Source organism: Episyrphus balteatus, chromosome 3 (assembly GCF_945859705.1).
Source record: "Episyrphus balteatus chromosome 3, idEpiBalt1.1, whole genome shotgun sequence".
NCBI lineage: Eukaryota > Metazoa > Arthropoda > Insecta > Diptera > Syrphidae > Episyrphus > Episyrphus balteatus.
This window is the reverse complement of record NC_079136.1, coordinates 77,515,835-77,534,610: the sequence shown is the minus strand read 5'-3', so window position 1 is coordinate 77,534,610 and position 18,776 is coordinate 77,515,835. Positions and strand designations below refer to the sequence as shown.

The window sequence follows — 18,776 nt, the reverse complement described above, 5'->3', positions numbered from 1 at the left end:
TGCTGGATAAAATTAAGATAAAAATAGATAAAATAAAAACATAAAATCTGGATTATTTTTATTTTCTTAGCTTAGAAAATCTTTTTTTTTTATTTAGTTATTTTATTGTTTGTAACATAACCATATTTTATAATGACAATAGTAATATTACTGGTATTTAAATTTACTTATTAAATGGCTATCATATTCATAGAGAAAAAAAAAGAACTGGAAATAAAACATTTTTTTTTCATCCACTTAAACTCACTTCTTCTTTGCAAACTCTCTATTTTTTTAAGTTATGATGCATAGGAGTAGTTTTTTTCTTTTTTTCGGAGAAATATTTATAAACGATTAAAATTTAAACAAATAAATTATTGAATTTTATTATATCCCATTGTGTTGCTTAAAGCCAAATAAAAGTGTGTATTTTTTTTTATATAAACATAAACTAATTTCTACACATTTCAATTTACAAAAAAAAAAAAAATAATAATTCAAAAAAATACTTTTTTTTTCAAAAAATCATCAACATATCAAGGAAAGTAAACACAAGCAACAACGTTGATGAAGAAAAATGCTAACACCTATCACTACAGATGATGACAATGATGCTTTTACAAAATATATATATGAAAGGATGTGTGACGTTAAACTTAACCAAGAAGAAAATTAATCGGTGGAATATAATGGTTCGTGCTTGTTTTTTTTTTTGTATTTTTGTTTAATCAATAGAAAAGCAAGAACGTATTCCTTGCACTTGCACTGCTATTGTGAGTTGAACCACTCTCAACAGATGATGCTGATGCAACTTGACGGTGGGCATCTGTGGCCGACCGGGTAGGTGATTGCTAGTCCCTAAATATTCCCCTTGCCTTGGCAGAAATCTTACGCACTCGTCCCCTACTACTAACACTAACTACTGCCTCATTGTTATCGCTATCAACTTGTTCATCGTCGTTACTATCTGCTGCTGCTGCTGCTGGTGGCGCTACTGTGTTTCCATTCGAATGTCTTAAAGGAACCCTCCGTCGCATACGACTATCAGCAGTATCATCTGATTCTTCATTATAGCGAGGTCTCTTTTGATTGCGAGTATTACGCGATCCCCTTTGTTGTTGTGATCCACCACCCTGGTAATCGTCATCATCATCATCGTCATCAAATCCAGGATCATCGTCATCTTCATCGGAGTTTATATTTCGTTTTCTACGCTGAGGTATATGGCGGATATTTCTATTATTATTTGTTACTGCTGTGGCTGATGCTACTGTTGGACGCCGATTTGGTGGTGGTCGAGTATTTCGCGCTGGAACAAAAGACGTGAGTGGTTGGTTGTCGTCAGAATCAGAATCCTTAGATCCACCATCTGTGCCCTCATCAGAAACTCCAGTATTTCCATCTTCTTCTTCGTCGTCATCGTCGTCGTCGTCTTCCTCTTCAACGTCTACTTCTGTTGCGCTAGTTTCTTGACTGTATCGTGATCGTCCACGTCTAGGGACTACTACTACTTGTGGCAGGTCTTGGGGTGTTGTGCTATTCACATTGTTACGCAATCGAAGACGAGAGGATACATTTCCGATGATGCTTGACATTTCGAGTGGATCCTCTATAAGATCAAGTTCATCCGCATTGCGCTGGTGACGAGATAGAACTCGTCGAGTGTTACGAATGGAAGAAGGACCAGGCTCACCGTAATTATGATCAATTTGTACCTGGTGTGAAATGCTGGCAGTAGATCGCAAAAGATTTGACGAAGAAGAAGAAGGTATTGCATCCTGATTTGTTGTTGTCGTGTGAGAACGAGTGCTGCGGGTACCTGTTGTTGTTGGTTGTAATCTGGCATTTCGGGTGTAAGGTCTGCCATGAAGGTCATCTGAAAACGTAAAAATAATTAAATATAGTTTTTTGTACAAATTTAAGGGGGTATCCCGCTTTTTATATTCCTGTTTTTTTAAATTCCTTTTTTTTATAAAACTGCTTTTTTATCATCCCGATTTTGTGATCAAAACTAGTTGTTTTATTTTAAAAATCGCCTACATGGGCCTTTAAAGTAAAAAAGGACAAAAGGGAACATGTTTTGCGGTCGCTTAAAAAAGTCTCGGTTATTTATGGAATATTCTCAACAATGTTATTCCATTTCAAAAAGAGAATTGAACACCAACTTTTAAGGTAACTTGCCGAAACATCGTAGTGCTTTTTTTTTTGCACTACGGTTCATTGAATTAAAGTCATGTAAAATGTTTTAGTACTTAGTTGAGCAAAAAAAGTGATATTTCCTTTAAAACTGATGCAAAAAATTGAGAAAACTTAAGATTTGTAGTCACGGCACATTGGATGCCCATAACTCACAAAAGAATATGGCTGCGATTTTTTAAAATTATTTTTCTGATAACTGTCACTACCTACCCTATCTACCGTTTTCGTTTCGATGTTGACTTTTGGGACACCCTGTATATCAAGTTATGCATTCGTACAAAAAAAAAAAAAGTTGAGATAACAATCATGACATTACGATAATAGGGAATGCCAAAAAAGTGGGTCCCGGGTCTGTCAGCCTGTCAGTATGTCTGTCTGTATACGAAGCTTCGGATGGATCTGTTGATGTCAAACTTGGTTTTGTAGCGTTATTTGGCGTTTCTCCAAAGGGGTTTTTGGAATTAATTTTTTTGGACCAAAAATAATTCTACTTGCCATTATACTTAAACGATTTTGTTAACAAAAATCAAATGTAAGTTTAAGACAAGGTCCATCTTTAAATGAAAAAAAAAACTTTTTTGAAAATCATTATTTATGGTAGGTACCTGCCATATGATTTAAAAAAAAAATTGATTTTTTTTTTTGAAAAATCAAATTTTCGAAAACCGGACATTTAAGTTTTTTTTGAAATTTTGGTTTTAGATGTTTATAAGTGATTTCTACAAAATGTTGAATGATTTAGTAAAATGCTAAAGCCATTTTAGTAATTTAATAAGTTAGTGTGCTTTTTACTTAGTAACTTACTAAAATGATTTTAGCGTTTTACCAAAGCGTTTATAATTTTGCGCCACTAGTTTTAAAAATTTAGCTTCAATTATTCAGTTCCAGCTCGTGTTTGTCAGGTTGAAAAGCTACACCAGAAAAAGTTTTTTTTTTCGAACAATGAACATAAGGAAGAGTAACAAACCCAGCTAAATTTCAAAACTTTTAAGAACATATTAAAAGATTAATTAAAGTAGGTATACACAATTTCAAAATTAAAACCTTAAAAAACAGCTCTCACGATTTTGACTTAAAAACATATTTTTTTTAGAAATTAGCAGTGTAAACAGTTATAAGCCCATTTTCTTGATTTCTGACTTCCTCGTTAAAGACTTAAATGATTTCAACGAAAATAATGCCAAAAAATCGTTTAAGAAATCTTGATATCAAAATTAGGAAAAATTAAATATCATTTTTTTGAAGAATCAGTTTCAGTATTTTCAAAACGATCCACTGTGGGCTAGAAAGCTATTTTAGCTGGAATTAAATAAAAATGTCAACTTCTTCCAAAATTGATAATTTTGGTCGCATTCGATAGATAAATGAACTAGCTTTAATTTTTCATTCAAAGTTGAGGTCAAAACATTCATTGGCTACATAAAAAAACACAATCGAAAGCAGTTTTTCGAAAAAAAAAAAACAAAAAAGGCCTCTTTTTCCTCTATCCAGATATTCGTTTACTGAGTTTGTTTTAACGGATTGGTTGTGAAAATTTTGCTAGTTTATCAACGAGTGGTGTGTCCAAATATAGTATTTGCTAGTAAATTGTTATTATATTGAACTTTTGTGTATACATTTTAAAGTAAAGTATGTTACTAGCACCGATTTTATATAAAACGAATGTTCCTAAGCTTTAAAAAAAAGGCACGCGTAGGCACACTCTAGAAATAATTTTAAAAAGTAGCTAGCCTATATGGCTTTATGTTTTATAAAAAACTATGTCCTACAAGAGCAAACTTTTTTCGCTGTAACTCCGAAAGTATAGGGAGCAAAATATTCAGAAAAACCACTTACGATTAAAACAAAACGAGTTGAATGTTTTCATATAACGGTTTTTTTATTTGTTTTAACATTTTATATTCCATATTAAGTAAAAACAACTTTTGTTCGCTTCAATGATACCATTTTCGAATTTGATGCGTTCAAACTTTAAAGACCCCATTGTTTAGTTTTTTAGACCAATAATATGTGTTTTAAATTTGACAACCTCATTTTATATAATAATTCGCCTGTTTTTGTTGTTTTTCTTATCATTAGTGTCTGTTGTGCCATAAAATTATCATTATTATATCATTCGACATCATTTTAATGCCTTTAATTGCAATTTTAGACTATTTTGAGAATTTCTATAATTAATTCCAGCTAAAATAGCGTTCTAGCTCACAGTGCGATCCCACAAATTTTTTATCTGTCCCGGGTTTCGCTCCTAGAGTATAATTAAGTATAATTATATACTTAATTTAGATATAAAAAGTCCTTAAAAATTCTAACAATTTGAACCCTAAGAGCAAGTTCGTGCGACCCAGTCGTGCATTTTATTTGTCTATTTCTCATGATTTGTATTTTGTTAAAAAAAAACCGTATTGTCGAAATTCGGGGGGATTTTAAAAAGCGGGATTACAATTGATCGGGATTTTAAATAAACGGTATTTTAAAAGACGGGATTTAAAAAAAAGACGAGATTTTTTTCGGGATTTAAAAAAAAAGGGATTTTAAAAAGCGATATTCCGATACGCTCCCAATTTAAAGAGTTATTAGATTTTTTGTAAGTAAATTATTTACCTAACCGCTGTCGCTGACTATTTTGGCTTGACGCAAGTGGTTCGTTATCACTCTCATCATCATCTTCCGAAACGACATTGGTGTTGCGATTTGTTCTCAACTGGCGCGATGTTGTCGGTACTGCTGCACGACTTGTTGAAGGCAGATTTAAAACCCCTCCATTTGTTATAACACTACTACCACCCGCTTCCTGGCTAGAATCTGAAGTTTTCTTTACAACGCGTGCATTACCACGTGATCTTTTATGAATATTCTAAAAAAAAAAAAAAAAACAAATGCATGCATTAACAAATAAATTCAAATTTAAATTCTTAGAGATAATACCTCTTCCCCATGTTCGACATCGTTATCTTCATCCTCTTCAGCACTACCACGAGCCCATTCCATAATTGCTCTTCTAGCACTTTGTCTTGTAGGCCGTGGCACTTCTTGATCAGTCTCTGAATCCACAACTACATTGCGCAAATTTCGAACTGGTAAATGATAGCTATGATCTGTTTCAGCTGCCGAACGGCGATTACTTATTCGAGTAGCTCTTGAGGGACTTTCATTTTCAACCGGCTGCACAGAAACTGCAGCTATTGCTGCTGCAGATGTCGACGGCTGCTGTTGTGATAGCTTTAAAGATCGACCTGTTTTTTTCTTTGGTGTCTGCTGATTTGTCGATCCAGATGGCCCATCTTCATCAACAGAATTCTGATCATTATTTTCTTCTGATGTGTTGGCCTTCCTACGATAACTTCTCTTATTTGGACTGGCATTACTCGTACCGGTTTGCTTTGTTTTATTTCGTCCTCGCGCCTTAACAACATCAACTTCATCGTCGTCATCATCGGAAACAATTCTTCGTCGACTTTTAGCTTCACGTTTCTTTTTCGGCGCTTTTCTTTTTGTACTTTTGCGTCGCTCGTTCGGTTTATAGCTGTCCTCTGAATCGTTCCCTCTGTTGCGATTGCAAGAAGGTCCGGGACCACCTGCACTACTACTTTTTTTCGGGGATCGAAATTTATTAACTTCGCCACCTTGATTATGATCATGACTGTCACTATCATCCTCTGAAGACGACGATGAACCACTAGTCATAGAACTCGATTCATCTGAACTTTGACCGTCAACCTCTTGGCTATTGGGTCGGGATGCATTACGACGTAAATTGTGGCCACTTGGACCAGGCAGTGATTCGGTTTGGTTGGACGATGTGACTCTATTTGAGCTAAACGCGGTCGATGCATGGGAATTAGATGCATTTCGCGGTAATCTGTTGCGATTGCTGCTACGATGTTGTATACCATTTCCCGTAGATGTGTGACGCTGCGTCGTTTCCTCATCAGCGTCATCATCATCATCAGAACTGTGATGGCGACTGTTTGTTCTGCCACCATTTGTGGTAGTTTTTGCTCGTCGTGAAGGACCAGAACGATTTCGACTTCGATCGGGGGGTGTGCGTTTATTTAAAGATTTATTCAAACGCCGTCGAACTGCCTTCCAAGTTGATATTACTTTTTTGATGTGTGATTCAAAGAGTGCACTCAGACGAAGTGTCATTGAATAAATCTATAAAAACACAAGCAAACATGATCATTCAAAATATTTTATAATAATTCTTCGGAAATTATACACAAAAAAATGAATTTGAATATGTTTTTAGCAATGATGACTTTTGTTGTGCCCATTGAAAAAAATAAAAGAATTAACTAAACAAAAGCCTGATTGAAGCAAAAATGAAAAAAGAAAAAAGAAAAAATATTAAGTTCATAAATTCATTAAAAAGAGTACGCCCAGTACATAAAAGTATGTCCTACGTCAAGGTTTGTAATTTTAGATTATAATGTAGTTAACGTAAAATATGGTAAGGTAAGTGCTTATCCTGCTAATTCAGGGCTCTAGTTGGCCGGTTTATTGATTCTAATGAGTCAACAGAAATTCATTTAGACCAATTGATGTCTTGCATTAGAATATCTTCTTCATCAATGAACTCTAAGTAATTTCAAGGTTTTTAGCAAAATTGGTTTGACAAGCCCGGAAAAAAATAATTCTCTCTGCTAAATGCAATCGAAATTCCAATTATGGCATCCGTAAAAAAATCAGAAACAAATTTGCAATACAAAAAATTGTGCTTGGTTGTAAAAAGATTACGAAAACAATTGAATAATCAGTTGTGAGAACAGAAGTTCACTTTTTTCGGAAAATGACCTTTTGATGAAAATGGCATCTTTAGACGTAGACACATCTTCTAAGTCCCATAAGTTTGAAGAAAAGAATAAATCCTGGATTTGTTCTGTTCTTAAGAGTCGGAGATAAGGAATTAAATTTATGTTTGCATTTTTTTTATCTGAATGCATAGTATTTATTCAAAATTTTAAGTCGATTGGAGCAAAATTGAAGAAGTAATGAGAATCTATAAGTCAAACATCAGAAAAAAGCAAAAAAAGGAACCGATTCAGTTTTTTCCATTTTCCCAACAGTTTTCCAAAGTGAATTTATTTATCTAACAACTGATGATGCAATTAGACATGTACATATACTAGGCTAAACAAGAAGTTCGAAGGAATTTTGAAATATTTCGAGAGATACAAATGGATATCAGTTCGCTATATAGGACTGAGGGCTGAAGACTTATCGGGTCACTTCAAAAATCTTCTTTGTGGCAAGTCGATCTTAAACTATCATTATTCGGAACCTTTGGCAACAAACGAAATCTTAGATCAAGAAATATAGCTTTCAGAAATATGTGCTGTTATCCAAAAAGGGATAGATGAAAAGCCCCAGGTATAGATGGAATCGCATACGAATTTTTTAAGAACGCCACCCCGAGCTTCTTCGCCTAGCTTAAATACTCGTATATCTTGAGTTATTTTTGAAAGAATTTTAAAGTATAGGATGTTAACTATGGCGGAATTTGAATAGTTATACATATTTATTTTTTTTTTTTATTTTATAAAAAAAGACACATTTATATAAATTCGCTAACCGAACTGACGGCAATACCAATTCTTTATTGTGTACATTGTTAACATGCATATCAAACAACGAATCAATAAATGTATTGAAAAATTACTAATCAATTACTAGTTAGCTTTTGTATGTATATAGAAGAGAGCACATCTTTGGTGAAATCCAAATTTGTCCCCTTTAAAAGAATCGCGGTTTTTAACGTTAGGCAAAATATGATACATACTGATATGTAAACACACCGACATAATTCTTTGTTCAACAGCAAAAACGCTGTTTTCCAGTTCCTGAAACTCAACTCTCTTTAGAACTGAAGTATTAAAAAAAAGAACACAAAAAGACTTTGCCTCGGTAAATGGTAAAAGAATATTGTGCGTGCATATTTATGTTCATTATGGTGATTCTTTATGTTTTCGAAATACATATGATCATGCCTATTAAAGATGGCTTTTAAACATAAATTAATTTTATGGCCACTTTTCTAATTTGTTATTTTGTTAATTTTGATATGAAAATTTCAATAAAAAAAATTATTTTTCAATAAGATTATGGAAATTTCCTGTCTGTCTGTATGTATGCATGTATTGACACCACAGCTGACATTGAGCGGAGTAAAAAAATCGAATAGTCAATTTAATGTGAAGTTGACGTCGTTCCCTGCAGCGTGTTCCAAGCGGAAATTATGGCGATTAAAAAGGTTTTAACTTGGCTAAAAGAAAACGTGATACATACATCGGATATCCGCATTTTCTCTGATAGCCATGCTGACCTTAAATCGTTAGCTCCTATTCCACAAACTCCTCAACTGCCCGTGACGGTCGATCGTCTATGAAGATGTCGGAACAGTTAAATGTTCACATCTTTTGGTTGCCGGCACAGTGAGATATTCTGCAAAACTACGAAGTAGATGTACTCGCTTGAAATGGAACTCTAATATCAATTTTACCTAATAAATTAAACATTGGTATACGTACAAACCCATGCTTAAGGAAAACCTATATAGGCAACAAGTAACAGATGCTCAAAAATTACAACATTTCAAACGACCTAACAGATTTGGCCTAGGCTGGATCCAAAAATCTATTGTCTCTGAGCAGAATCCATAGGTGACCTAACTGGACACTGTCTTATAGGCAGACACGCCGTAGGACTAGGCGCAATCTCAAACGACTTCTGAAGAAGTTGTTTTGATAAAGAGGAAGAAGAACAACCCAACACTTTTCATGCTCATATCCTACTTTTTCCAGTAGACGTAAATTATTCTTATAAAAATTCTTGTAAAAATACTATTTAAAGCTGCGTCCATATTTTGTCGATGTTGCTCGACATAATATGGATGCAGCTTAGACAAAAAAAAAAAATAACATTGGAGAGAACAAATATAGAATTCAAAACCTGTACAAGTTTTTTAGTATGTTTTTTTGTTTTCTATTTCATTCAAAATAAATGTAAGCCCGAAAATAAACCAATCAAAAATATTAATTTCTACAATTATTACAAATGAATAAAATTCAAGTAAAAAAAAAGAATACTAAAATATCTTACCGTCGACTGGTCCTATACACACAACACGACAACAGACAGACACAGGAAGAGAAAGCATGATTGGAAAAGGGAGGAAGAATTTGTTTTTCGTGATGAATTAAAGCGAGAGCAATGTGCGAGTGGAATAAGATGTCTTCTTCCGCTCTAAGGCAGAATTTATATTTCAAAACATCAAAACACTCAAAACTCAATGCAATGTGGTTTGTATAAAACAAAAAAAAAAAGTATACTTACGCGAGACCTCTTATTTGTATTGTAGTTCTTAGAGTTTTGAAATATCAGCCGGACATCTTTTGCAAAATCAACTGGATCCTCATAATTACCGCCAAGTAAATCTTCTTTAACCGTACGCAAATCCATTGGCGTATCAATAATTTGCAAATAGTCGGGAAACTGCATTGTATCAACTGGCTCGCGGAAAGGTGTTGAATCTGGCCGAAGCCACATCATATCTAAAAGTTTTCTACAGTCTGCTTGCCATGAATCATCGTCACGATTATGCAGATTTCTGAATGAAAAAAAAAAACTTATTTTACCTGCAATTTTGCCGAGATAGAACTTATAAAACAAACCTTGTACTACTACCACTAGTATTTCTGCGGCTAGCTGAACTCGATGGACCTGCAGTGCTTGTTGAGGGCCCGGGCTCATTTTCATTGTTATCATTCTCTGATTCTGACGAAACATAAATGTCAACTAATTGGTGATAAACAGGCGCAACATCGATATCATTTTGTTCTCTTCAAAAGAAAAATAATAATAAATACACAGAAAGACTTTAATGTCGAATTTCATTGTATACCTTATAATTCGTAGACATAAATCAGTAATAATTCTTGCATGTCGCACTATAGTTGTATGCTTTCTATTGAATTTTTCAGCATTTGTTGCAAGATATCTTACATCGAATTGAGCAGATGTAATGCGACGATAAAAATGGTTTTCAAACCTTGCTTTAATTGTTGTCAGATCAATAGGGTATTCAATTAAGTATGCATAATTTGGGTATATATTAAGGTCGACTGGAGCAAGGAATGGCTCAGCTATAGATAAGCGCATAACTTGTTCCAAGCCATTAATAATTCTGCGGCAAGATCCATCTCTATCACCACGATGCCATTCTTCTGATTTAGGTTGGTATAGAGTAGCACGAATTTCTTCTGGTAGAACTGAGACAGCCCCACCGACTTCATCAGGTAAACGATTTTCATCAATGGGTTCCATATCCCATGGACTCATGTACTCATATTCTCCATTGTCCCATCGAACACGAAAACACATAAAATACGAGCTAGGATATTCGGGTGAAAGCAAATGTCGGGATTCAATTTGACCCATCCACCAACCATCTCCAATCATGCATCTACAAAAGACGTCGTTAAAGGTTATTTATGTTTTATATTAAGTTCCACAACTCACCTAAAGCGATCTCCAATTCCCCAATTGCGTTGGACTGCCAAATCAAATGTCTGTCGCAGTACTAAGAAGTCTAAAACATCAGGCATATCGTGGTATTTAATTTTGAAACTACTACCAGACATATTTCCTTCATCATTTAACATTGCCAATTTTAGACAACAAAGTCTTGGAGGTTTAATTTCATATTTTATTCCAATAACACGCACCAATTCATGTTCGCGTAATTCTCGAAAATTCCATGGCTCAGAACTGTGAGTAAGTTTATAAGCTTTTTTCGATCGCACAGCATCCAGATAGCGCTGATGTCCTTGCCGAAAATAGACAACTTCATCTCCCATTTGCGGATAGTATGGAGTTTTACGAGGTATTACCTCCGAAAGCCATTCTGGAGGCTTATAAGCTTCTGGAATTTCTCCAGTTATATTTTCTGGTAAAATTGGGCGTTTGCGGCGATTCTTTGATGGAATAGACGATGGATTAGGCTGTGATGTATCATCACTACTAACGGATGAACTTCTTCTTGCAACTGGTTTACGTTTAGACCGTTTAGGAGGTTCAAGATTTGGTCCAGGTTTATCAGCAACCCAATCAGAGTAATCAGATGATTCCGAATCAGTGGTGGATGATTCCTCTTCTTCACTTAGATTTTCCTCCACATTGGAATAACTTGTATCTCCCGATGAATTGCTGCTATCCTCTTCTTCTTCCTCTTCTTCAGGTGGTTCTTCGACATGTTCTTGACCTCGCACAGCTCTAGTACGATATGCAGGACGTGGTCCTCGACGAGCACTACGAATACCTCTTTGCCGATTTGACGATTCCATTGCTGTATTTGCATTTAATGTATTTATCATAATCGGACGTCTTCGCATTTCTCGTTTATATTGATCCATTTCATATTGACCAGCCGCATATACAGTTTGTCTAAGATTTTGCATTTGGGAATATTTCATTGGTCGCACATATATTCGACGTATAAACTTAAAGTTGGTTTCTCTTTGCCAATTACCAACACTTTGGCGTACACCTTCTACATCGCCAGTGCGTCTTGCAGCGACCAGAGCTCGCCCGATTGAACCAGCTCCACGGGGAGAATTTCCACTACCATTATTAAAACTGTTGTTACGCTGGCGTTCATTGTTTGAATCTGGAACGGGATCGGCTCCTTGTCGATTCGCCAATGCTTCAATAAGTCGGTCGATATGTGAGTAGCCACCATTATCGTCAATTTCAACTCCTTCCATGCCCATTGTTATATTAGGTACCAATTGCTCGGTTGGACAGTTTTCCCTTCCTGGAACTAGTCTTTGATAGGCGGGTGGATGTGGATTGCCATCGACATCGACCAAGAATGGTGGCGGCATAAGATGGGGCATGATTTGTGTTTGCTCATCTACTACATAATGTTGTGTATCTCGTAGAAGTGGTCGGTAATCTGTATGGAAGAATAGCTCAGTTGGTAGCTAGGTAGAAAAAAAAATTAGTTAATTTTTTGTTTGATGATTTTTTACAAAACAAAAAATAGTTACATTTTTAAATCTATCTGGACCAATTCCCAATCCAAAGATAAGTATATGCCCGTGAGAATCTGTGGCCGCAATCATTGTTCCATCTGGGGACCATTTAGCGTCGAAAACACCACCATGACCTTGTCCATCGATATTGTTTACGAAATGTGCTACGGAAATTCCCTGTTCTATGTCCCAGAGGAAAACCTGACCATCATGACCAGCGGATAGTAACACATACTCGTCTTTTGGATTTGATTCCAAAACGTAAAGCTCATCTTTATGACCACGAAGGACGCAATGAAGCTTCCCAGTTTTAGCATGCCAAATTTTGATCTGCAAAAACAAAACAAAAAAAAAAACTATAGAAGGAAAAATATAGAGAGAGGGACACTACTTACCGTGAAATCATTGACAGCAGTTATTACATATTTATCGGAGTAGTCCCAAGCAACCATTGTTACCTTCAACTTTTTACCCTCTTCTGGTTCTGGACATCTGGTAATAAAATGTAAAATGTAATATAAAATGGTTTAGAAAAATGATCAAACTTACGTTGATAACCGTTCAGTCATATTTAATTTTAAACTCTTCCACTGCTGAGATTCAAAAGTCCAAACGTGTGCAGTTCCATCTTTACTGCCAGATATGAATTTAAGTCCCCGATGGGCCCATTGAACTGAATCAACAGCATCAGTGTATGCTTCAGTTTCAAGTATCCTCTTGGGACCATCTTCTGACATGATATAAACTCTGGCATGATGATCTGCTGATCCAGCGGCCAAGAACATTCCTCCTGGAGAAAATGAGGTACACATCATTTGAGCTTGGCCGGGGCGCAATTTTTCATGATATTGTATTGGTTTTGGGGCAAAGATTGTCTTTCCAGCCCTGGGAGTTGTGTATTGCCAGAAAGCAATGGAGCCATCAGTGCTTGTTGTTACTAAGTACTTTAGATCACCTCGAGGTGATGGACAAAAATTAACTGATGTTATCATTCCTGTATGTCCAGAAAGTACCGCAATGGGAGATGTGGTTTGAAGGTCCCATACACGGAGAATACGATCCAAGGAGCCGGCGGCTAACATTGTGTTGTCTAAATTGATTGCAATATCTGTTATTTCAGCCGAAGCTCCGCGAAGGGTAGCTAGAAGTCTGCCATCTATTGCACTCCATATTTTAATAAGTAAATCATCAGCACCCTACAAGAAAATTATGTATTAAGAAAGCTATTATTTACTTATTTTTGTTTAAAAGTTTACGGTAATAATGTATTGACCAGTCCGATCAAAAAGTACACAATAAACCGAAGACAAATGTCCAACGGTGCGACGCAAAAGACGTGTTTTCCCGTATAAACTTGTTGGAATAACAAGTTTTCTTCGAACTGGTCCTCCATATTCCCGACCAATAAGAACTTTTTCTGAAAAACAAAATGGGTTAATCTAATAATCAATACTATTAAAGAGGGTTTACCTAAGTTATGAGTTGGTTTGGACACTGCAGAATCAGGCAAAGATACTCCATGTACTCTGGTACAATAATCAAGTAGAGATCTTGGTTTATAGATACTATCTTTTGTCCTCATTAAACTTTGTCGTCCACTGCCAAGAAGGGACACAATACCGGGAACCGCAGGGGTGAGTTCATTGTCAAGAATTGGCCCAATACGAGCACATATTTCCAGCAAATGATTGGCTCCGATATGAGAATATTTACTTTCCTGCAATTATTAAATTATTTTTTTTTGTATAGTAATAAATTTAAAAGAAGGCAGGTTAAACTTTTATTCTTTGTTTTTAAAGCAGGTATGGAATTGAACAAAATACATTTACTGAATAACATTTTTGATAAAGATTTCATTCACATAATTGAAGCAAAAAGTTTTCATAACTGTAGTAAAAAAGTACCTTGGGTACAGACAAATGACGTGAATACATCCAGGATCTTTTCTGGAGATTTTGTTTGAGTGTCCATAAAAAAAATTATTTTTTTGTGGGGAAAACTATTTTTTGCCATCAAATTGATGTATGACAAACTAGTAATCTACTCTTCATTCATAGTGTTCACTATTTTTCATAATAAAATTTCCTAATTTAACTGACGAATTTCAATTTTTTCCCTGACCAAAAGTAAATATTGTTTTGAAATGTTTATTATTATTTAATTATAATAAAATAATAGAAAATGTACATTTTTGAATGGAGTTCATTTAATGTCAGGCAAAAAGAACAAACCGTATATTTTTTTAAAAATCTATCTATCTGTTACCGATTGTAAACAAAAATGAACAACTCTTTGGGTTGTTTGTTGTTGCATTTAAAACAAACTCTTTGTACCTATTCCTTATTAAAAATCGTTGTTGCATCTGTACACACATTTAGGCGCATCTCCGCGCATTAACACGGAACCTCCTAAGCTCCGCTACAACTTGCGTAGCCAAAATCGCATCTAACATCTCGCCGGCAGTTTCCCGGTGACCACGCTCATTGTAATTTGAATAGAAACGTTCGGGGTGAGTACAGTAGTGAACTCACTTTATATTTCTATATATAACGCGGATAATCCGAAAACCCCAATAATATCATGTGTTAACAACCGCGAAAACCTTAAAACTCATCAAATATGTTGAGTTATCTCTCCAAAAACTTTTTGTTCTCCAATCCAACCATCGAACCCCCAAAATATTTTTAAACTAATTTAGTACATTTCGCTTTGGAAACAAAATTCTCCATGCAGAAGTGTCTTTGAAGACGTAATAAACATGTCTAAAGAAAGATTGAAGGTCCCAAGAAACACTCACGAGCCCTGACTGCATGGCTCTTTGAACAATAGTAAGATCACTTATGTATCCCAAAAGGAGTTTCATGCCATCTGGATAAGAGTATCCCTGACCGCTTTCCAAATTCCCTGACTTTCCCCGACCAAAACTGTGTTCCCTTACTATTTCTGACTCTCTAGTATGGTGGACAACATGAACTAAACTATTGTGCTCATGTGTGCCCATTTATGAAAGTGGACTAAGTCATTTTTTGCATGTTTTCAAGAGAAACTAATTAAGTAATTTTATTTAAGCGATTTAATTGCATTTTTTTTTTTTTTTTTTTTTGAAACAATTGAAGGAGTAATAAACAAGTCTATTTAAAGTAATTTCCCGTTCAAATGATCAAAGTTAGAAGAAAATCTACTTATATGTATATTAAAAAATTAAAAAATATAATGCACACATTTTGCATTGAATTTCTTTTCCAATGTAAAAAATGTTTTAGGGCAATTCCATGGTAACTCACGTTACATTCACAAAAATTTCCAACACATAAATAATTTTTTTTTTTTTTCAATTTTAATGTAAATTGATACGAAATTACTATCCATGAATGGAGCATAACTATTACTTTCATAATTAACTAAAAAAATTGTCTTTATTTTTAACATTTGCTTGGGAAAAATAAAAGTTTGATGGTAACTCACGTTACAAAAATCGGACACGAATTTTAAGAGTCCGACAGTATGAAGTTTTTATGTGATAATTAAGAATCTTAATTTGTTTTCAATGAAGATTCCATACATACAAAATTACAAGCTTTTAATATGAGTGACAAAACCAAACATTTTTTCAATATTTCGAGGAAAAATTTTAAAATATTTAGGTAACTCACGTTACATTATTTTGGTAACTCATGTTACCTGCGATTTGTGGTTCCAAAAGTAAAGAAAAGATGCATTTTCACTCAAGTTTTTTTTTAATCGAATAGTGTGTAACGAAGCTTGCTTAAATGTTAACTTATTTTAGCACTCACGGGGGGATATTGTCATCGTCACTATTAGACTCATCATATTTTCAGTTTGCTTGTTTTTCCGTCATTTTCATGTGAAATTCTTCTGTTGTTGTCAAGCTTATGCTATAAAAATGCTTTTAGATTATTAAACTCCCTGAATTTTATGTCTATCCATAAGGGAATACAACAAAGAATCTTTTTTTGCAACTTGCATAAAGAGTTGCCGTTTGTAAATAGTAATTTGCTAATAAAAAAAGTAAAAAAGACTGCATAATTTATTCAAAATTCGTGTCCACTTTTTCATGGAATAACCCTTTATTATTTATTGCAATACAAATTTTATTTTCTTTGCAATTTTTTTTTTTTTATTTGCAATAAATTTTTTTTTCAAATGCATTTTTTTTTAAATTGATAATGTAGGTATTTACAACCCGTAGATATCAGATTAAAAAAAACCTTCAACAAATTATTTTTATTTGATCGTGTGCGGGTACCTTTAAACAATTTACATTTTGAGAATCTCTGGCAAAAATACATCAACTTCCACGCCAGTCACTAAAACAAAACAACAACAGAACTATATTTCTAAAACAAAACTACACCCATCTCTTTTTCTCTCCTTTCTTTCTGCATAGAAAATAAAATATGATATGAAAATGGCTGCGCCATTAAAATAAACCCAAAAATGTTGTACGATTCTCATTGAAAAGAAAAATACTAATCAAAAACGAAAAACATAAATATTTTCGATTTCTTCAAATATTTTTCAATAAATCAAAATTATTCATGATATGCGAAATAATACTGAAATTAATATATTTGAAAAAATATTATGCATTTATTTTCAATTCCAAACAAAGTTAACAATTGATTTTGATTGTTTAATAAATAAAAGGAAGTTATTCTAAAAAAATGATTAATTTTATTATCCTGTTTTCAAAAATTGCAACAAAATAATAACACCACTATCTTAAAATCCAAAATGGCGTCGTTAAGACAATGGTAGTGGTGTTATATTCATTCACGAATAAAAAAAAACATCCATCTATTGCATAATCCAGTGAAAATCTTTTTGCAAAATAATTTATACTCAATTTGCAATTGTTTGTTTATAAAAAACAAAACTCAAATAGAAACTCTCATAATCGAATGCACAAATGCAAAATCATTTCAAAAGGAGAAGTAAATGAAATTAAGGGTGGGTGGGTGTTGCATATGACTAACTTGTCGCTACCGCAAGAATGATTGACAAGTCATACTTTCTCAATTCTTAAAATTAACATAAATATTTTAATAATAAATAAATACATTCTTCTGTTTGCAAATATGTGTTGCAAACAACATCAAACTCTTATTCCCACTTTCAATTGCCACAAAATGATGAAGAACAATGATTTCTTCAACTCAATCTGGGCAATGAAAATGAGTTGACCAAATCAGCTCTAGCTGATTGTTTATGTTTTGTTTACAAATTTTTAAAAATCATAACAAATAATTCCAATGTCCGACTTACCAACTCATCAAAGGATTGGTCATGTTCGTTGCCCAGCCAGTCGGTGCGTCGCGGTAGAACCTATATTAAATAAGAAAGAAAGAGAGGCATTTACGTACTCTGTTTACTATTGTTTAAAACTGATTGGGTCACACATAAATTATAAAAAGTTATTATGAACCATCAATGCAACTATTTGCATCCAAATGCAACAATTTAAAACCCCTTGGAGCTACATAATCATAGCAAATCCAGGGCAATCTTTAAATGACCTTGTCAAAGGATCTCTTTGGGATAATTCCCGATCCAATGAAGAATCAAATAGCTTGGAAATGGACTTAAATTCTTATTTATTTCGTATGAAATATTTTGAAAAAATCGGGAAAAAGAGTCCGAAAGCACGTGCTAAACCATAACAGAATATTCAACTCAATTTTTAGTATAGTTTTAGACTTTGAAACAAGTAGACGTCTCGCATGGAATCAATTCAAAAGAAAATCAAAATACAACACGTAAAAATTTTAGTCCCGGGATTTGTCAAGAATGCATAGAATTTAAGAGTTTACATACAAAAGTTCATACAACATTTAAACTAAGAAGGAGACTTTTTAAGAAACTTACCTTTTTTTGTTCAAGCTCCTTAACAAGGACCTACAATCAAGGAATAAAAACAATATTTTCATTAGCGTATTCATTCATTTAGAAAAAATCGAAAGAAAGAAAAAAATTGATTCATTTCGCGGGGCGACATACAAAAGTTAATGGAGGCGAGAACAACTAACCTTTGCAGTTTCCTTTAGAGGTCCAGCTGCGAGAAATTTTGATATCAGAAAGTATAATTCTGCAAGGAAAACAATTACACTATTATTTAACAATCATTTTACACAATTTCATTGTAAAAATAAGTAAATTTCTCAGAAAGTTTGCAAAAAAATATAATTTTAATGGGGTTCGTTTTTTTCTTCTAGGGTTTTTTTTTTTTATTTGCATTTTGTGTGTTTACCTGGAACCACTACATTTTCATTTGATAATTGTTTATTATCCATTTTTATTCTAGTTAGGGTTATAATGCAATTATAATTGAATACATTTAATTTATCGGAATTTATCCGAACTTTTTTTCAATAAGATTTAGAAATTTAAAAGATTTTTTAGTTCTTTGCACATAACACAAAAACTAATCGACGGAGTCCGTCGTCAGCCATTGCTTTTCGTATATTCGTTTCTTTCTCTTTTTTTTTTCTTTGGTTTTTCTTTCTTGTGTTGGTTGTTTTTTTTTTTTTTTTGAACACAGTGGTT

General features: G+C 33.9%; 1 protein-coding gene across 1 annotated transcript; it reads right to left on the bottom strand.

The window, feature by feature from the left end:
- Positions 1-624: 624 nt before the first annotated feature.
- Positions 625-18,752, bottom strand: LOC129913461 (bromodomain and WD repeat-containing protein 3). Its single transcript, XM_055992151.1, has 16 exons — positions 18,481-18,752; positions 18,260-18,318; positions 18,099-18,128; positions 17,499-17,558; positions 13,683-13,929; positions 13,469-13,629; positions 12,762-13,408; positions 12,608-12,704; positions 12,228-12,542; positions 10,699-12,161; positions 10,082-10,642; positions 9,852-10,019; positions 9,514-9,787; positions 5,107-6,336; positions 4,783-5,035; positions 625-1,855 (listed from the first exon to the last, which is right to left on the bottom strand). Exons 1-16 carry the CDS (start codon positions 18,521-18,523, stop codon positions 831-833), a joined length of 6,633 nt encoding a protein of 2,210 aa, XP_055848126.1. The 5' UTR covers positions 18,524-18,752; the 3' UTR covers positions 625-830.
- Between the last annotated feature and the right edge of the window lie 24 nt (positions 18,753-18,776).